The following is a 21,334-nucleotide window of genomic DNA, read 5'->3' as shown; positions in this document are numbered from 1 at the left end:
ATCCAGCATGGATTGGGGGGCGGGGTGAAGCTCTGGATCCAGTGAGGAGAGGGGGCGGGGCAGGGCAAAGCTCTGGATGCAGTGGGGACGAAGCTCTGGATCCAGTATGTGGCGGGATGAAGCTCTGGATCCAGTGTGTGTGTGTGTGGGAGGGGGCGAGGATGAAGCTCTGGATCCAGTGGGGGCGGGGCGAAGCTCTGGATTCAGTGTGCGTGGGGGGTGGGGCAAAGCTCTGGATCCAGTGGGGGCGGGGCGAAGCTCTGGATCAGTGTGTGTGTGTGTGGGGGCGGGGCGAAGCTCTGGATCAGTGTGTGGGGGGGGGGGGGGGGGGGGCGGGGCGAAGCTCTGGATCCAGTGGTGCCGGGCCGGGTGTGTTTGAGCGGCGCGGGCAGTGAGCGCCGAGCCGAGCCCGCCACCTCCCTCTCCGGCCATGGCGACCGCCCTGCTGCGGGTGAAGCGGAAGCGCGGCGCCGAGCCGGTTGAGGCCTTGCTGCTGGCCTGTAAACGGCAGCGGGCGGGCGGGGAGCAGCGCCCGGGACATGTTCATCGGACCCTCTTCACATTGACCGCCACCTTCGGCGCTCAGGTAAGGTAAGGCCGGGTCGGGGTCTCGGGGCTCCGTGCGGCCACAGCGAGTGTTCGACAACCGCAGATAATGATAGATTAGCGAGAAACAGTGTTACAGAAATACTTGTGCGGCGCCGGGGAAGCGGGAGTTCCGGACACCAGCAGCCTACAGCGGGCCGCCTGAGCCACAGGCCGCAGCCTCCCCCTCCCTTTACACACTCCTGGGGGGCGGGTACTGAGCCATGGTCACTGACCCAGACCCGAGCTTTTCCGCCCACCTGTCCTCAGGCCAGAGACACCAGGCGTCTCCTGAAATAATAATTTTTTTTCAAAAATGAAAAGATTTCCTGCATTTGATGGAGACCCATCCTTTTGAACTTTGTGCCCTCGGTGGTTGCTCTGGCAATATCACTACTGTGAAAGCGCTTCCCATGGAGCTGCCTGATTCCATGGAAACATGCTATTGACAGCATTACTCAGCAAGGCACGCGGGTTGATTGTTGCTCAGGACATGTTCACTTAACATAAAAGGAATTTAGCACATTTATTTCTGTAATTTTCTGTGAAGAAAAGCTGAGAAAGCATGTTGTGTTGTTGGCAAGGGGCAGTTTCAGGAGGAGTAAGTGAGGCAGGTGAGAGCTTGACACGAACCATTGACTAGAAGTGCTGAAATACGCATTTGTGAAAGGTGAAAGTTTGTGGGAAATATATTTTATTTAAAGTATTTCCCATTTTTTGTAAGAAATAGTAGGCTGAAGGGATATTTTAAGCCAGAGTCACTGATGGGCGATATCCTATGTGTCCTGATGTGGCTCCATTTTAAAAAAAACAACCTGGCTTGTAACTTTGCCGCTAGGGTTGCCTAGCTTCTGGAATCAATATTAATGGCCAGGAATGCAAATTTCCAGGAGATAGAGGAGCATTTTATCATCAGTAATATCACTGTAGCGGCCTGGCATAAAAATTGTGTTTTTGTTCTAACACGAAAGCAAAATTCTCCTCTGCTTATTGTTTTCTTTGATCAGATGGAAGTGGCCTTTTGTTCCCCTTTAAATGTATGAATAATCCATACACAAGCAGTTTGATAAATTGTTTACAGTTAACAGCAGAGGGATTGACTATTGCACTGTCTTTGCAGGATGACCCTGTTCAGAAGCATGTGAGAGAAGCTATCTCTAAAGGCAAGGCCTTGTTGGCCCTTAAACCCTCTGGGACCAGTGCCCAACGTATCCAGCTCGGTGCACGAGCATCTTGCCAGGCAGCCAGCCAGGACAGTCGGTACAAAGTCATCGCTAGCCACAGAAGAAATCTTTCCACAGAAGAAGTTTCTGGATCTCAATCAGATGACGTGAAGAACGCTCAACAGTCTGGCATAGAAACCTCTGGAGCTCAGTGTGAACAAGGCCAAGACAGCTGGAAGGTAAAGTGACCGCCTCTACTAAAGACACAGCCGTATTTTAAAACTGCCTGTCTGAAGCAAACGATAGTTAATGCAAGACTACGGTAGTAAATGGAAACTGCTGCTAACCAGTGATCTAGCAATTGTCTTCTTAAGTGACATTTTGTGAGTGTGATTTATGAGAAGCTTCAGAACATTTATCCCATCTCATTGCTGGCTAGGATCAGTTCTGTTCATCATTCTTCACTTCCCTTGATTTCGCCCATCCTCTCGTAAAGATCCGGTGCAATGCTGGAATACATTTGTACGGGTCGCAACCATCTTTCAGTCCCTTCCACAGGCAGGCGTTCCTCATGTGTAAATGTAGACAGTGAGTGTTGGCAAGCTCTTTGACTGTGGAGGGCAGCTGGGGATCCCAGTTAAGCCAAAAATCCACACTCTCCAGCAGGAAAGTTGTTGGATAGAAATCAGGAATAGAAAGCTGGCCATTATTTCCCCCCCACTCCCCCATCTCCCTAGCCTAAGGAACAGTGAGGCTAATTTGCTATGCTCCTGCCCCCTCTTGGCTGAGATCAAATAACCCAGCAGAGGCTGGGCCCAAACCACGCCAGACACCCAATGAGCCATTGGAAAATGTTGATGGCACAATTGTATTTTCAACTGCGCTATAGATTTTAAATAAATTGTTTCTTTTGGTTCAAGATTTCATTGAACAGACAAAAGAACTGTGGTACAGTAACAGTACAGCATTCAATTTGGGTTGTTATCAGCATGGAGATTTCACTTGCACCAAGGTTGATGGTTAAGTTCCATCTACCATAGCATCAATTAACACTTCCTGGAGCAAGGCAACAGCAGATGGTCTGACACATCCAAGCTAGGGAACAGACACAAGGCTGTTTCTTAGTGTTAAAGGATTGAGTCATGAGGGGAAAAACTGGGCTCGTCGGCTTTGGAAAGAGGTCACTTCGAGGGAACTTTATAAAAGATGTTAATGGCACAGAGATGATTAATCGAGAGGATTTTTAAGACATGCCAGGAAACTAGAACAAGGTTAAATCAGTGAAAGGAAATTTAGGACTGATGTTAGGAAGTTTTTCATGCAGAGTGACCTGTATGGTCTTCTGGGTAAGGTAGTAGAGAGGAAAACCTGAGAATTATTCATCAGTTGGATGATGTGATGGGTGACTGTAGGTCTTCATTCTGGAAGGATCAGCTAATTTGTGATGAATGGCCTCATTTGTATTGATTTTGTGCAAAGGTTCAAGGGGGTCACAGGAAGAGAGGAGAGTGAATCTTTGTGGAAGCAGGGGAGGGTGAAAATGTCCAGATAGCTGGACTGACTAATGTAAAAGAAAGAAAGACTTGCATTTATATAGTGCCTTTCATGACTACTGGACGTCTCAAAGCACTTTACAGCCAATGAAGTACTTTTGGAGTGTAGTCACTGTTGTAATGTGGGAAACCCAGCAGCCAATTTCTACTCAGCAAGCTCCCACAAACAGCAATGAGTTAATGGCCAGAAAATCTGATTTTGTTATGTTGAAGGATAAACATTGGCCTAGACACCGGGGATAACTCCCCTGCTCTTCTTCGAAATAGTGCCCTGGGATCTTTTACATCCACCCGAGAGAGCAGACGTTTAACGTCTTATCTGAAAGAAGGCACCACCAACAGTACAGCACTCCCTCAACACTGCACTGGAGTGTCAGCCGAGATTTATGTGCTCACGTCCCTGGAGTGGGACTTGAACCCCCACCGCCTTCTGACTCAGAGGTGAGAGTGCTACCCACTGAGCCATAGTTGACACTAATGTAGGACTGAGTGTTGTTGAGTCTCTCAGCAATACTGAGATGCACTCAGCAAGGGAGTATTAAATTCTTCCTGACTTAGGTCGAGCTTGTTTTCACAGAAAATTCATTACTTTTTTTAAAAGTATGTGTTGGTGCTGCTTGTTTTAAAGAAAAGCGACACAGGTTCTGGAAGTAACGAAGATGGCATTGGGTCTGCAGCAGAAATCCAAGTGTTTGATATTGTCCAGCATGATGAGCAACTTGGAAAGGATGAAGGAAGCTTGAAGCACAAAGTTTGCAAGGTAAGGCCAGGCACTTGTGAGACCTCGGAATAGTTGTGAAATTATCTGATATGTTTTGCTTTCATAGAATAATTGAATCATACAGCACAGAAGGAAGGCACTTAGCCCATCGTGCCTGTGCCGGCTCTCTGAAAGAGCTGTCCAATTAGTCCCATTCTGTCGCTCTTCTTCACCTTGCTATTTTTTCCTTCTATTCCCTTTTGAAAGTTACTGATGAATCTGCTTCCACCACCCTTTCAAGCAGTGCGTTCCAGATCACAAGTCACTGCGTAAAAAAATTCTCCTCATCTTCCCTCTGATTCTTTTGCCATTTAGCTTCAGTCTGTGTCCAGTCCTCCTGCTTCACACACTTCAAGTGCCAACTCCCATCACCAAGAGAAGGAATGAACTGCTGCCTTTTTGTTCATTCAGTATCGTGAGGCTGAGGTATTTATTATTGATAAGACACTGCCCACTATCTGGGCAGATTGCTTCATGTCACAAGTCAGTGGAAAATAGTCCCCAATGGTGCATGGTTGAAACTCAGTCCTTTAGCTCTATGCAGTGAATCATGAATATTCAAATGGAATGGCAACCCCACAGGAGCAGAAGCCATATGCCAGGTTGGAAGCAATATTCTGGTTGATATAATGTTGGAACCCTCACTGTCCTCTGTAGCTGACCCACTGATGCTACCATCTATAAAAAGCTTGTTTAATTGGGTGGCAAATGGGGAAGAGTGCATCAATAGAAAGCACAAGATGTGGGCCATGTCTTTGTGAGGATGTCCTGAAAATTGGGCACCGATACATGAGGAAAGGAATCATCATCGACAGATATATTTAAATTCTTATTTCTGTTGATAGGATGGTGTGAAGTTAGTTTGGGATCTCGGCCCAATTCCCATTCACTATAATGACTGTAGCTACTGCTGTTTTAGATGGTGCATGTATTCTTAGATTGACTCTACCAGTGTCTTCTATTGTGGGGAACTAGACATGGTTTTGACCAGTGTTCTTCCCTATGCCTCCAAGCTTTGTGTATCTGTCCACATCCCCTTCCCTCCTTCATGCCCTCTGGCAGTCAAAGCCTTCCTGTCCCTGATATTCCTTGTCCATGCCAGATGCAACTCGATAAGGTTAATATCTCACTTGCATTGTGCGCTACTTTTCTCCTGAAGTTTATTCCATGGCTGTTGGTTGCTCTGTACCTTACTCGAGGCCATTTTTGTGCAAGTTGGGCCAGCTATTTGACCATTGGTGCGCCACATTTGAGCCTGATTCTGTCATCAAGTTCTGACGAAGGGTCATCGACCTGAAACGTTAACTCTGTTTGTTTCGCTCCCTGCAGGTGTTGCCAGACCTGCTGAGTGTTTCCAGCATTTTCTGTTTTTCTTTCAGATTTCCAGCATCCGCATTATTTTGCTTCTGATTCTGTCATCAGCTGACATTCACGTAAGAACTATAGCCCCGGATAATTTTGCCCCTTCCTGACCAAGTGGTGGTCAAATGCTGAGATCAGTGACACATTTTCTTAACCCAATGAATCATCAGGAAGCCCGTTATCTTACTTGTAGGATTTGTTCTATTTTAGGATCCTGGTCCGGGGCAGGACGACCCTGAGGTAATTCTCTGCAACTCTATAAGAATGATCCGGGAGAAGCTTACAGTTTCGGATTCTGGTCAAGGGGCAGAGCACCGGGAGAATATGGAGGAGTACGTTTATGACATATATTATTCTGACAGCTACATCACTGGAGGTGGGATCCAGGACATCCTCTCGGTGATACCATATTATGAGGAGAATGAACTGGTGAGTTAGCAGTTACGCAGTCTACCCCATGTTGAGTTATTTTCCTGGTTTGTGAATGTAGCAACAATTGAACACGTTGTTATTCAGCCAAGTGTTGCCTATTTGCTACAAAAGAAGGCAGGATTGCAAGATGTCACACTTGAGTGCAGATTCTAGAAATAAGTAACTGAAGACAATTTGCAGGGTGATTCCAGGTTGCCGATTACAATCGATGGCCCTTGGACTGAATGTCACCAGAAAACTATAAGTGACTGAGTGCAGACTAACAGGCAACTTTGTGCCCTAGACAGTGATGTCTGTGCAAACTGATGGGCATATTCTTGGTCATTATCATCATCATCATAGGCAGTCCCTCGGAATCGAGGAAGACTTGCTTCCACTCCTAAAATGAGTTCTTTGGTGGCTGAACAGTCCAATACCAGAGCCACAGACTCTGTCACAGGTGGGACAGATAGTCGTTGAGGGAAGGGGTGGGTGGGTGGGACTGGTTTGCTGCATGCTCTTTCCGCTGCCTGCGCTTGATTTCTGCATGCTCTCTACGTTGAGACTCAGCGTTGGTACACTGTATGACACTGCTTGTGTTACAGGTTGGCGAGGAAATGATTGCAGATGAAACATATGAGGATGAAGATGATGAGAATGAAGAAAATAATTGGCGGAATGATTACCCAGATGAGGATGCGTTTGATGAAAATTACTGGAATAGTGAGGAGGAAGGTGGTGACTATGATTAATTTCTATGACAGAGACATTATATTTGTACAAATCATGTTAATGTATAATAAAATGTTGAAAAGCTACAATCGGTTCATTGAAAATATTACTGATCCATTACTAAGTGAAAATGGCTCTGTTGTCTCAAGTATATATGCTTTCATAACTATCTTGTTCCTACTGTAAGACTTTTGGTTGGCCATTGTGAATGTTAATAATTGAAATGGAGAAGGTAGAAACCAACACCTGATTTTCCAGAGGTGTCCTTCGGATCTCTTGTTGGAACTTCGGTGGAAGATTGAGGGAAAGAAAGAACCGTTTATGGGGTTTCACTGGGGCTTCCGCCAACATTACGGTAACAGATCTGCCCCCAGGAGTTTTCATCCTCCCACCAAAGCACTGACTCTTGCTGGGATATGGTTCTTGGGGTGCAGGCAGTTCTGTGGTATCTTGCCCACATACTAATTCTTTGTGTGAGCTTAGGCACTGAATTTCACCATGGCATTATATCTCGCCCTCGCTTCCTATCTGCGCACTCGCATTTTCCAGGGGAGCGACTGGATTTTGATCTGGAGCAGGAATGCTGGCTAACTCTTCCTTGTCTTTACCCACCTCTGTGAAGGGGCCTTGAAGCTAGCTTTGCAAGCTTCCAATGAGACTGTAGCTGGACTTGGTTCTTGCACTGATTTGTGTATTTTTGGCATCTTCACAATAGGAACTAGCTTTATTTGACTGAGAAATGCTTTAGAAAATTGAGATAAAATGTGTTCCAACATATTTCTAGACTGCTTTCTAAACCAAGTTTATTTTCATTTTCCAGGCCATAATTTATCCGATAAAGAAGAGTATGCATTTAATCTCTGACCTCCGCATTATTCTATCAATGCACAATTGACCTTGGATCAAAAGCAAAGTATTTGTGAAAGTGTTTTTTTTGTTAAGTACAAATGATTAAAAATCTTAAATAAAAATACTTAGCAGGTCAGACAGCATCTGTGGTGAGAGAACCAGAGTTAACGTTTCAGGTCGATGACCTTTCATCAGAAGTGGAAAAAGTTGGAGGTGTAACAGGTTTTAAGCAAGCACAGAGACAGAGAAAGGGTGGAGGGAAGGAACGAAGAAGATCTGTGATAAGGTGGAAAGCAGGAGAGATTAAATGACACAAGGGATGATGGTACAAGGCGAAAGGAGATGGTAATGGGACAAGTAAAGAAACAAAAGATGAGTCGGGTCGCGAGAAGGTGTAAATCACCCGCAACAGTTGCTGTCCAGCAAAAACAGACAAAAGTCATGATCTGAAATTGTTGAACTCGATGTTGAGTCCAGAAGGCTGTAAAGTGCCTAATCGAAAGATGAGGTGCTGTTTCTTGAGCTTATGTTGAGCGTCATTGGAACAGTGTAGGAGGCTGAGGACAGAGAGGTCAGAGCCGAAGTGGGCAGAGAATTAAATGGCAAAGCAGCCAGAAGCTCTGGTCATGCTTGGGGACTGAAGAGGTGTTCCACAAAGCGGTCACCCAATGTAGAGGAGACCGCATTGTGAGCAGCGAATACAGTATACTAAATTGTAGTAAATACAGTACTGTTTCACCTGGAAGGAGTGTTTGGGGCCCTGGGAAGGGAAGAGGTAAAAGGGCAGGTGTTGCATCTGCACATGCATGGGATGGGGAGGAGGTGCTGAAGGTGATTGAGGAGTGGATTAGGGTGTTGTGGAGGGAGTGGTCCCTTCGGAATGCTGGGAGGGGACGATGTGATTGGTGGTGGCATCATGCTGGAAGTAGTGGAAATGGTGAAGGGTGGAGGCTGGTGGGGTGGAAGGTGAGGACAAGGGCAACCCTATCGTGGTTCAGGGAGGGAGGGGAAGGGGTGAGAGCAGAAGTGCGGGAAATGGGATGGACACGGTCGAGGGGCATGTCAAACACAGAGGAGGGGAATCCTCGGTTGAGGGAAAAGGAAGACATATCAGAAGCACTGGTGTGAAAGGCGGCGGCATCAGGACAGAGACTGAGAATGGAATAGGGTCCTTACAAGAAGCAGGGCGGGAGGAAGTGTAGGCAGGGTAGTTGTAGGAGTCATTGGGCTTATAGTGGTTATTGGTCGATAGCATATCCCCAGAAATAGAGATCCAGAAGTCGAGGAAAGAGTTGGAGATGGACCATGTGAAGGCGAGGGAAAGGTGGAAATTGGAAGCAAAGTTGATCACATTTTCCAGTTCGGGGCGAGGGCAGGAAACGGCACCAATAGTCATCAACGTATCAATTAAAAATCTTAATTTGCTTGAATTTGAAAAACATTCACAGTTGCTGCTGACATTGAATGAATTGGTTATTACTGAATCTGCCATCATGAGAATAACACATTAATGCACCATAAGTGTGCAGTAACGATATTGCAAACAGCAGGAATTAAGCGAGTATTGCAATGCTACAAATTACTTACAGCACAGAAATTGTGAGTCCATCCTGTTGTTTATGCTCCACATGACCTTCCCCCCCCCCCCCCCCCCCACCATCCCTCTTCATCTACCCCCATCAGCATATCCTATTTTCTTCCTCATGTGCTTTTCCAGCTTCCCCTTGAATGTATCTGCTTTTCGCCTCAACCACTCTCTGTGGTAGTGAGTTCTACATTCTAATCACTTGGGTAAAGAAGTTTTCCTGAATTTCCTCGTGGATTTGTTAGTGACTCTCTTTATATTAAGGCCCCTTGTTCTGGTCTTGCCCGCAAGTGGAAACATCTTTTGTCTATCCAGCCTAGTTGAAGAGTTATTAACATCAACAGAACCAAACGCCAACTAACAGAATGAACACGATTCAGTAGGGATGTGAATAACAGCAGCATTAACAGCAGAATCCAAACCCTGCAGTCACCTCGCTGGTGTGTCAGCAGGGCGGATGACAGAGTGAATCCCTTCGCACATCTCGAGCACGTGAACAGTTTCTCCCCAGTGTGAACTCGCTGGAGTGTCAGCTGGCTGGATGAGTGAGTGAATCCCTTCCCACACGTGGAGCAGGTGATATTTCAAATAAGTGTTGATATTTGATGTCTCCAAGAGGAGACTAATTGATGTCCTGTTACTGACTGCTCTATTTTTGATCGGGGCAGAGGAGTGGTGAGAGGTGAGGGCCCAGAGGCAGCATGGGCCAGCCCACACTGGACAGTAGGAGCATGTGTGTGCACTAGGTCCGTGCATCAGAGTTTGGTCTCCAGTTGTCTTGGTTAACCCTTGCCACTGGATCAAGACCTAGCTCTGTCAAGCCCGTGTGGTGGCTGGTGTGCAATGGCCACCCCACGTTAAAAGAATCCACGCACAGGCATATTCCACCCTTCAGTATGTAGTTTGGGACCCAGAATGTCAGGTCCCTCATTGAAACACCTGTGAACTCATCCCTTTTTGGTGTGGAAGCAGGTCATTCTCGATACAAGGGACTGCCTAATACTGCCTATCGTATTAAGCCCTTTCATAATCTAAGGTTACCCCTCAATCTCTTTTTTTTCGAGAGGAAAGAGCCCCAGCTTGTTCAATCTTTCCTTATGGGTATAAGCTCTCAGTTCTGGTATCATTCAGTTTGTTTTTTAATTGCATCTTCTCAGAACCTCTATATCCTTTTTTATAATATGGAGACCAGAACTGATCAGAGTAGTCAAACCAAGGTTCTATACAAGTTTAACATAACTTCTCTGCTTTTTAATTCTATCCCTCTAAAGTGAACCTCGGTGCTGTGTTTGCTTTTTTTTTAATGGTCTTATTAACCTGTGTGTCTACTTTTAGTGATCTGTGTATCTATACCTCTAGATCCCTGTGCTCCTCTACCCCGTTTAGACACTTGTTTTTCAAGGAATATGTGGTCTTATTCTTCCTACCAAAATGTATTACCTCACACTTATCTAGAAGTTCATTTGCCAATTACATGCCCATTAATGTCTTCCTGTATTTTATCACTGTCTTCCTCGGATTTAACTACACCCCCCCCCCCTCCCCCCCCAATTTGGTGTTATCCGCAAATTTTGAATTTGTACTTCCGATTCCCAAGTCCAAATCATTTATCTACATGGTGAACAACAGCACCAATCCTTGTGGAACACCACTTCCCAACTTTTGCCAGTCTGAATATCTACCTTTAACCCCTACTCCCTGTTTTCTGTTTTGTAGCCAGCTTGATAGCCATTCTGCTACTTGCCTTCTGATTCCACATGGTCTGACCTTAGTCTCCAGTCTGCTATGCGGTACCTTATCAAAGGCTTTTTGGAAATCCAAATATATTGGCCCTGAACGTGTGGTTGGAGGCTTCTCGTGGGGAAATACCACCGATCCTCAAATTAAATGCCCGCCTTCCTGGTGGTCCGGGAAGTGTGGAGATTCACAGTCCTGGGCCTCTCTGGGTACCAGCGGGTGGAGGCCTACGTAGCTCAGGGATGCACGCGGTTCGCAAGCGCCCCTGGGATCGTGTGGCTCTGCCCAACCAATGAAAGAAGGGAATCCCCATTCATGCTTTTGAGGATTCCGTATGTACACAAACGCCATAAGCATGAATGGGATAACCCCAAAATACATCTACACATCAAATAAATAAATTAAAAAACCGTAACATATTTAAAATGAATTAAAAGACCATTTCATTAAATATTTAAAACAAAAATGTAATTTTTTGAAAAATAAATATACATGTTTTAAAGGATCACCTATTTGTACAGTTTTTTAATGTATAAATGATAAAAATGTATTTTCATGTTTCTTTAAACTCTTATGCTGATAAAAGCAGGCCTTACGCCTTCTTTACCAGGCGTAAGAATTTCATGGGCATTTGCTGGGCAGAAGTTGAGTAAATAGCCCAATTCTCTGCCCCCGGATGCCCTTTACCCCGGGGGTGTGTTGGATCAGTCAAGAAAATTCTTGGCAGATCATAAGTTCGGGTTTTTGCACATGTGCTTCACACCCATAGGGGCCGCAAGTTACGGCTCATTATGTCTACTGCATTACCCTCATCTGTCAACAATTCAATAAGGTTGGTCAAGCATGACCCCTTTTGGAATCATTGCTGACTATTTGTTATATTTTTAGCTTTGAGCTGTTTTTCTATTACATCTTTGATTAAGGATTTCATAAGGATGTCACTGAGCGGCTGCAGGGCATTCTGGGTGGAGAGGGTGAACAGCCAGAGGTCGTGGTCCACATCGGTACCAATGACATAGGTAGGAAGAATGATGAGGTCTTGCAGACAGAGTTTAGGGAGCTAGGAAAGAGATTAAAAAGCAGGACCTCAAAAGGTGGTAATCTCCGGATTACTCCCAGTGCCACGAGCTAGTGAGTACAGAAATAGGAGGATAGAGCAGATGAATACGTGGCTGGAGAGATGGTGCAGGCTGGAGGGATTTAGTTTCCTGAGGCATTGGGACCGCTTTTGGGAGATCTGGGACCTGTACAAGCCGGACAGGTTGCACCTCAACAGAGCCAGGACCAATATCCTCGCGGGGGGGGTTTGCTTGTGCTGTTGGGGAGGGTTTAAATTAGCTTGGCAGGGTGATAGGAACCTGAAAATAGACTCAGTAGGGAGAGGAGTAAAGCTGGAATTAGAAAGCAAGAATAAAGAAAATGAGTTTGAAGGAGAGAAGAAAAAAGGGTAAAAAACAAACTTAAAGGCACTTTGTCTAAATGCATGTAGCATTTGTAACAAAATAGATGAGTTGACAGCACAAATTGAGACAAATGGGTATGATCTGATAGCCATTACAGAGAAGTGGTGACCAGGAATGGGAATTCAGGGGGTACTTGACAATCCGGAAGGACAGACAGACAGAAAGGAAAAGGAGGTGGGGTAGCTCTATTGATAAAGGATGGAATCACTGCAATAGTAAGAAACGATATTGGCTCAAATAATAAGGATGTTGAAACAGTTTGGGTGGAGATAAGGAACAATAAGGGGAAAAAGTCACTGGTGGGCGCAGTCTATAGACCCCCTAACAGTAGCAACTCTGTTGGTCGGAACATAAACCAGGAAATAGTGGGGGCTTGTAAAAAGGGAACAGCAATAATCATGGGTGATTTTAACCTCTATATTGATTGGACAAATCAAATTGGTCAGGGTAGCCTTGAGGAGGAGTTCATAGAGTGCATAAGGGACGGATTCCTTGAGCAGTATGTAACGGAACCAACAAGGAGGCAGGCTATCTTAGATCTGGTCCTGTATAATGAGACCGAATTAATAAACAATCTCCTAGTAAAGGATCCCCTTGGAATGAGTGATCATAGTATGATTGAATTTCAAATTCAGATGGAGGCTGAACAAGTTGGATCTCTAACCAGCGTACTAAGCTTAAATAAAGGGAACTATGAAGGTATGAGCGCAGAGTTGGGTAAAGTGGACTGGGAAAATAGATTAAAATGTAGGACGGTTGATGAACAGTGGTGTACATTTAAGGAGATACTTCACAACAAGAAAAATATATTCTAGTGAGGAGGAAAGGGTGTAAGAGAAAAGATAGCCATCCGTGGCTAATTAAAGGATGGTATCCAATTTAAAAACAAGGGCATACAAAGTGGCCAAAACTAGAGGGAGGACCGAAGACTGGGAAGCTTTTAAAAGCCAGCAAAGAATGACTTAAAAAAATGATTAAAAAAGGGAAGATAGACTATGAAAGTAAACTAGCACAAAATATGAAAACAGATAGCAAGAGTTTCTATATGTATATAAAAAGGAAAAGAATGGCTAGTGTAGATGTTGGTCCCTTAGAGGACGAGACTGGGGAATTAGTAATGGGAAACATGGAGATGGCAGAAACTCTGAACAAATATTTTATATCAGTCTTTACAGTAAAGGACACTAACAATATTCCAACAGTGGATAGTCAAGGGGCTATAGGGGGAGAGGGATTTTACACAATCACAATCACTAAGGAGGTAGTACTCAGTAAGATAACGGGACTAAAGGCAGATAAATCCCCTGGACCTGATGGCTTGCATTCTAGGGTCTTAAGAGAAGTAGCGGCAGGGATTGTGAATGCACTGGTTGTAATTTACCTAAATTCCCTGGATTCTGGGGCGGTTCCAGCAGATTGGAAAACTGCAAATGTAACGCTCCTATTTAAAAAAAAAAGAAGGCAGACAAAAAGCAGAAAACTATAGACCAGTTAGCCTAACATCTGTGGTTGGGAAAATGTTGGAGTCCATTATTAAAGAAGCAGTAGCAGGACATTTGGAAAAGCAAAATTCGGTCAGGCAGAGTCAGCATGGATTTATGAAGGGGAAGTCATGTTTGACAAATTTGCTGGAATTCTTTGAGAATGTAACGAACAGGATGGATAAAGGGGAACCAGTGGATGTGGTGTATTTGGACTTCCAGAAGGCATTTGACAAGGTGCCACATAAAAGGTTACTGCACAAGATAAAAGTTCATGGGGTTGGGAGTAATATATAGCATGGCTGGAGGATTGGCTAGCTAACAGAAAACAGAGAGTCGGAATAAATGGTTTATTCTCTGGTTGGCAACCAGTAACTAGTGGGGTGCCGCAGAGATCAGTGCTGGGACCCGAACTATTTACAATCTATATTAACGACTTGGAACGAGGGACTGAGTTTAACGTAGCCAAGTTTGCTGACGATACAAAGATGGGAGGAAAAGCAATGTGTGAGGAGGACACAGAAAATCTGCAAAAGGACATAGACAGGGCAAAAAATTGGCAGATGGAGTATAATGTTGGAAAGTGTGAGATCATGCACTTTGGCAGAAAAAAATCAAAGAGCAAGTTATTATTTAAATGGAGAAAGATTGTAAATTGCTGCAGTACAGCAGGACCTGGGGGTACTTGTGCATGAAACACAAAAGGATAGAATGCAGGTACAGCAAGTGATCAGGAGGGCCAATGGAATCTTGGCCTTTATGCAAAGGGGATGGAGTATAAAAGCAGGGACGTCTTGCTACAGCTATACAGGGTATTGGTGAGGCCACACCTGGAATACTGCGTGCAGTTTTGGTTTCCATATTTACGAAAGGATATACTTGCTTTGGAGGCAGTTCAGAGAAGGTTCACTAGGTTGATTCCGGAGATGAGGGGGTTGACTTATGAGGAAAGGTTGAGTAGGTTGAGCCTCTACTCATGAGAATTCAGAAGAATGAGAGGTGATCTTATCGAAACGTATAAGATTATGAAGGGGCTTGACAAGGCGGATTCAGAGATGGGGGAGACGAGAACTAGAGGGCATGATCTTAGAATAAGAGGACGCCCATTTAAATCTGAGATGAGGAGAAATTTCTTCTCAGGTTGTAAATCTTTGGAATTCGCTGCCTCAGAGAGCTGTGGAAGCTGGGAAATTGAATAAATTTAAGACATAAATAGACAGTTTTTTAAACGATAAGGGAATAAAGGGTTATGGGGAGCAGGCAGGGAAGTGGAGTTGAGTCCATGATCAGATCAGCCATGATCTTATTGAATGGCGGAGCAGGCTCGAGGGGCCATATGGCCTACTTCTGTTCCTATTTCTTATGTTCTTATTATCTTTCCTTCCAGCGACATTAAACTAATTGGTCTATAGGAACAAAGAAAATAAAGACTTGCATTTATATAGCACCTTTCATAACCTCAGGAGATCCCAAAACATTTTAGAGCCAATGAAGTACTTAAAAAAAAAATATATATATATAGTCACTGTTGTAATGTAGAAAATTCGGCGGCTAATTTGCGACAGCATAAACTCACATACAGCAATGTGACAATGACCAGATAATGTTTTTTTTTTGTGATGTTGATTGAGGGATAACTTGGCCCAGGACACTGGGAATAACTTCTCTGCTCTTCAGTGAAATAGTGCCGTGGGGTCTTTTACATCCACCCGAGAGAGCAGGTGGCCTTGATTTAACGTTGCATCCAAAAAACGGAACCTCTGACAGAGCAGCACTTCATCAGCACTTTACTGAAGTGTCAGCCTAGATTCTTTTTTGTGCTCAAGTGTCTGGAGTGGGACCCACAACCTTCTGACTCAGGCGAGAGTGCCGTCACTGAGTCACAGCTGTCACTATAGTTCCCTGGGCTTGTTCTATCTTCCTTTTTATGTATAGGAATGAGATTAGCTGCCTGCCAGTACTCTGGCACTATTCCCCTTTCTAATGAATTTTTATTTATATGTAATAGTGCCTCTGCTATCTCTTCCCTAACTTATTTTAATATGCATGGATGCAATCCATCTGGACCGTGGTTTATCCTCTAAGTTTGATCATTTTATCAATAATCTCCCCCCCCCCCCCCCCCTTTCTATTGTAAATATCTTTATATCCTTTTTGATCTCTTCTAATATCATGTCCACTATATTAGTTTCCCTGGGTAATATTGAGGAAAAGTAATTCTTTAATATTTTTGCCATTTCGCTGACATTACCTGTGAGTTTATCGTATGTATCCCTATCCTGATTTTTCTTTTGTTATTTGTGTGTCTGTAGAATTTCTTTCTATATTCCTTGATAATTTTAATTTTGTTGTTCATCTTTGCCTTCCTAATTGTTTTTTTTACTTTCCTGAGCTTTCCGTATTCCCTTTTGTCATCCTCTTATTTGTTGTCGATGCCTTTTTCTTTAGTTTCAATTTTACCCTTATTTATTCATCCATGATATGGCAATACTGGCTAGTTTGTTCTTGCATATTCATGGGATATATTTCGCCTGGATGCTCTTAATCACCATTTTAAATGTTTCCCACTGCTGTTTTATTTCTTTTTCAGTAAATTTAACCAGTTCCATTATTATTTCCTTAAAACCAGCTTTTCTTTTTACAATTTATTACTTTGGTCTTTGTCTTGTGTCCTTCTCAATCTTTATCTTAAATCTTATTATGTGTGATCGCTATAAAATGCAACTTCCCCACCGACACCTGGGAGTCCCTGGCCAAAGACCGCCTGAAGTGGAGGAACAGCATCCAGGAGGGCGCTGAGCTCCTCAAGTCTCGTCGCCGAGAGCATGCAAAAATCAAGCACAGGCAGTGGAAGGAGCGTGCGGCAAACCAGACTCCCCACCCACCCTTTCCTTTCAACGACTATCTGTCCCACCTGTGACAGAGACTGTAATTCCTGTGTTGGATTGTTCAGTCGCCTAAGAACTCACTTTTAGAGTGGAATCAAGTCTTCCTCGATTCAAGGGACTGCCGATGATGATGGCTCATTGGGGACATTGTTATTTCAGGGATAAACCTTGTTACAGTCACAAGGTATCGAGGATTACCCTTTAGCTATGAAAAGATAGGGGCCAATTCTCCTCTCTAGTACTCCTGTGGTGTATTCTATTTGCAGGCATAAAAGAGAGGAAAAGAGGGTGAAGACCTGTGCTGCTGGATCTCTGCCACTTTTAAATTGCTCTGGGATTCCTGGATGTGCTGTTGACGTCAAAATGAACTGTTTGGATATGTGAGTCAGGTTCATAAACTCTGTGGGAAGTAATTCACATTAATTATTTATCTGATCTGAGATGTCAAAATAGTTGATGATTTTTTCCTGCATCCAATGTGGTGGTAGCCTGCGTGGAGGATGCTTTTGATTTTAAGAATGAAGGTGATTTCAAAAGGTATTTATTTTATTATACATTTTAACACATCTATATTTAAATCTAAAACTGTACCTCAGATTTGAGCAGAAAAGTAAAGCAGTAAGTCCAGAATTTTGATTTTTATTTAACAGCTTTTTGTCTCCTTGTGGGGAAAAAAAATAAACGTTTTGAAAAGGACTAAAATATAGCCCCACCATGTACAAAATGGTGCACAATGGCAACGCAGTAGTTCTAATGTCTCTCTCTAAAATTAAAATTATTCAAGTCAATAAATTGAATACATTCTGTCTTATACTAAAATTCAATCTAGGGATTTATGTATTTAGTAACAGTCAAATTCATACTTTTGTGTTATACAATTTGAAATAGTGTACAATATGACTTTAATGTACTCCCAAACAGCAATCAAAGTAAAAATGCTCAATGAAGTAGTCAAATTGTACCAAAATATTTTTCTCTGGTCCCAATCCTATTCTTTTTGATACAAATGCTTGTGGCTGATAGAAACCAGGTCATCTTCGAAAATTGAGATGGAGATGGTTCAGGGTGAATAGTTTATGTGAAGTTCTGCAAAAGTACTATATGCATTGTCATCTCACCTAACTAAATTACAGTTCAATTTTATTCCATGCTTATATTAAAGAACTACTTTATTGAAGAAGTACCGTAATAGGCTTTGTTCCTTTTCTGTGGAATTCAGCCATTTACATTGCAGGGCACATTCCAAAGAAGCAACAGTCTCAAGCTGTAGCTTTATTTTATTTTCTAAGTGCTAGATTTTCACCAATCATAAGGAAAGGGCCAGCAAGTGGGAAATCAAATCCCTGAACTGGAAGAGCAGCCACGAAGATGGCAGCTGAAATTATTGGCAGCAACGGTTACCTTGTCGCTGTGGCACTTTTGCCCCTGTTCTTGCGGAGCAGTGCTATCTCATTTACAGTGCTGCTGCTGAAGTTGAGGCTGCTAACAGTGGCAATGCTATAAGGTAAATGCAACTTTGGGAAACAGTACTGTATCACTAGTGACCGTGGAAAAGGTTGGACAGGACAAATATCCTAGCAAAAACAGTTGGGCAATAAAGCACTCCAATCCAAGTTTCAGTGCACAGGACTCAAAACTATTGAATAACACTCCATATGGAGGCTGCAACTTTTCCTTATAACTCAGTACCCTGTTAGGGATAGGGTGACCTACTGCTACCTTAGAAATGCCAGAACATTAAATATCTGGCTTACACTCGCCCATAGTCTAGTCTTCTCCCTAATGAACCCGGCAACAGATAAGCCTCCTGGACTTTAACATTTGCTTTTATAAAATATTAAATGAATGTTGCTAAAGTAAAATGAACTGCTTATTCAGTAATTAAGATTAGCTTGATGAGCAGAATTAAATCACTCACCATGTAGTCTGCAGTGTAAAACACATGGAAGCATAGAAATTCACAGATTTAATACTGATCAATTCAGTCAGTCTGACATCATCAACCTCAAACATTGCAGATGTTTTCTAGAGATGCTGTTGGTGATTTTCTTGTCATCTCTGAACGTTAAGATTCAGCTCTGCTTACTGATCACCACTTTCTTTTTCTACCAGGACACAGAAAAATAACATCTGCATGTTTCTAGTTATAAAAGCTGTGGAGAAAAAGAAAAATAGTTCTCATTCAGGACCCAAAAACGGGAAAAGGAACCAAATTATCTGCTCAGATTTAAAATTCCAATCCTTGTGTTTAATAACTTCCATAGCCTCACCTCCCGTCCCTCCTATTTCTAATCTCCTCCAGCTTTACAACACCACAAAACTCCATTCCTCTGACTCCGGCTTCTCCAGCTGCCTCCACCATTGGTGGCCATACCATCAGCCAACAAGGCCCCATTTACTGGAATTTACTTCTTAAACCTCTCCATTTACTCTTTGAGCAAGTTTTTGGTCATACCTCCTAATATTTCTCCCTTTTGGCTCAGTGTCCATTTTGTTTAATATTCTTCTGTGAAGCACCTTTTGGACATTTTTCTATATAATTGTAAGTTATTTTAATTTTATGTGAGGCAAAGAACAGGATTAGATGCGAATGTGATGCTCCTTGCAACTGACATTCAATGCTCATGGGTGACAAAAAGCTGCTCAAGATGCCAGAGCGGGTGGATTATGCTGTAAAATTCGATTGAAGTAAATGGTAAATAACCTTAAAAGAGAGGGGTTCGAGAAAATGAATGGGAAAAAAAGGAAACAAAAAGCATGATTGAGTGGCAGTAGTTATAGCCTCAATTCCATATTATTATATTTCAGCTGTGTCAACTATGGAGGTTTTCTTTAATTTGGCATAAATTAAAACTCTTCTCATTATTCAGTGAATGCACACACTCCAAAGTCCAAATTTCACCCTTTAATGGGCAGTGAGAGTTAACGGGGATGTTGCTAATAAATCCTTTCAATTTTCTGTTGTGAATCAGTTGATGTCTTACATTTGTGAGCAAGGGAATGTTTTTAGCCACAGCGAATGTCAGAATTTCATCGATTTTGCTTTTATGGGTTGATCATTAGTCTTAGGAAAGCACTTTATTTCATTAACTTTGTCATGAACCTTTGAAGATGGGCAGGCTGAGGAGAGGGGTTTGCAGCCTTGAATCCTGCTGCTCGTAAACCAGCTATTTCCTCCCAGTGGCTTGACTAAGAACTTCAATTTGGCTTCACACTTGCTATCACAAAGGTACTAGGTGAAGTGTCATTTTTTTTTAATTAACAGAGTGTAGCTGCAGCTAATTTTACACTAAATATATTTAACGGGATTAAAAGATTTAAGGGAACCAGTAGTCACCAAAGATAATCAAAGCGTTCATTACTTGTTAAACCTGTTATGTACCTGTTATTCTTTGGCAATAAGGCCATTCAAACTTTGACAGTAGCTTAGCCATCAAATAGACTGGTATTGCGGACAGTGAAATTGCAATCCCGATCAGGCAATTAATAACGTCTGTGTAAACAGGCACTGTTACCAGGCCCACGGAGCATAGACAGAAGAAAACTGGGATACACATGTTGAGCTGATGGGAGAGTGAAAAAAGAGTAACTTTCAAAAACTACAAGACATTTAATCAAGATAGTTACAGGCTGCATAATTAACTGCAAATTGGCCATCTGCAATCAGACTACTGGAGTACTGCATTCAGTTCTGCGCTCCGCACCTTCGTAAGGATGTATTGGCCATAGTGCAGCACAGATTCACCAGAATGATACCAAGGCTAAAAGGGCTAAATTATGAGGCCAGATTGCATAGACTAGGCTTGTATTTCCTTGAGTATAGATTAAGGGCTGATCTGATTGAGGTGTTTAAGATGATTAAAAATGTTGATAGGATAGAACAAAACTGTTTCCTCTGGTGGGGGAGACCATAATAAGGGCACCTAACCTTAAAATTAGAGCTAAGTCATTCAGGGGTGAAGTCAGGAAGCACTTACCCACACAAAGGGTATTAGAAGTCTGGAACTCTCGTCCCCAAAAAGCAGTTGAAAATTTCAAAACTGAAATAGATTATTGTTCGGCAAGGATATTAAGGGATATGGAACCAAGGCGGGTAAGTGGAGTTAAGGTACATATCAGCCATGATCTAATTGAATGGCGGAATAGGTTTGAGGGGATCAATGGCCTACTTATGTTCCTATGACTATTTGATGTATCTGAGACAGTTTACCATTACTTCAGAGATCCCGCAAACATCTTCTGATTCACAGCATTGCAATTAATGTTATAAACTATTCACAATAAAATATCCTTAGTACAGATAGATAAATATAGAGAAATAAAATACAGGTCAGACAATTAAGAGAAACAGTAACTTAATGCATTCCCTCTGTTCCCAGTGAGTGTCAGAATGATGTTTGAGATCTCACGAGCTGTTATAGAAAATGCACGTATTTATTTGTAAAATAAATCGATAAACTTAAATTAATAAGTAGTTCTTGAAGACCTATTGAGTTGCAGAGTTTGGAAAATATTTTGGTTTCTGCCTAGCTTTACTCTTAGTGTACATGTACAAGAAAGCTTTGATCTTGAGTTCTGGAAAGTAGTGAATCCATTAACATTTCTTAAAATTGCCCCCCACCCCACCCTTCTGACTATTACAATTGGCCACTCTTCCCGTGTGAGCTTGGAAAGCATCACAGCCAAACCTGGTCCTGTTATCATTTAATGTCCCATGTGTGTACTTTTTAGCAGGAATCACTGGATAAGAATCAAGAACTGGAGC

The 21,334-nt window shown here is 42.9% G+C and overlaps 2 protein-coding genes across 3 annotated transcripts in view; one reads left to right on the top strand and one right to left on the bottom strand.

Annotated features, from left to right (window-relative positions):
- The first annotated feature begins 334 nt into the window (after positions 1-334).
- On the top strand, positions 335-17,749 carry slc7a6os (solute carrier family 7 member 6 opposite strand). 2 transcript variants are annotated; one of them, XM_070897837.1, is made up of 6 exons: positions 335-586; positions 1,706-1,987; positions 3,930-4,061; positions 5,634-5,852; positions 6,440-6,569; positions 16,836-17,749. In XM_070897837.1, the coding sequence occupies exons 1-6, from the start codon at positions 431-433 to the stop codon at positions 16,859-16,861; spliced, it is 945 nt and encodes a 314-aa protein (XP_070753938.1). In that variant the 5' UTR covers positions 335-430; the 3' UTR covers positions 16,862-17,749. The 2 variants fall into 2 exon arrangements, with proteins under 2 accessions (XP_070753938.1, XP_070753937.1); XM_070897836.1 differs by lacking the exon at positions 16,836-17,749 and adding an exon at positions 7,387-8,287.
- Positions 17,193-21,334, bottom strand: part of LOC139278745 (Y+L amino acid transporter 2-like) — a 121,979-nt gene continuing 117,837 nt past the window's right edge. The window contains exons 10-11 of the mRNA XM_070897838.1: positions 19,952-20,132; positions 17,193-18,722 (exon numbers count right to left, since the gene is read on the bottom strand). Coding sequence (XP_070753939.1) covers positions 18,652-18,722; positions 19,952-20,132 — 252 coding nt within the window. The 3' untranslated portion in view covers positions 17,193-18,651. The remainder of the gene's footprint in view (positions 18,723-19,951; positions 20,133-21,334) is intronic.

The sequence above is a fragment of the Pristiophorus japonicus genome, chromosome 13 (genome assembly GCF_044704955.1).
Source record: "Pristiophorus japonicus isolate sPriJap1 chromosome 13, sPriJap1.hap1, whole genome shotgun sequence".
NCBI lineage: Eukaryota > Metazoa > Chordata > Chondrichthyes > Pristiophoridae > Pristiophorus > Pristiophorus japonicus.
The sequence above is the reverse complement of the archived record's forward strand: the minus strand, read 5'-3'. Positions and strand labels throughout refer to the sequence as shown.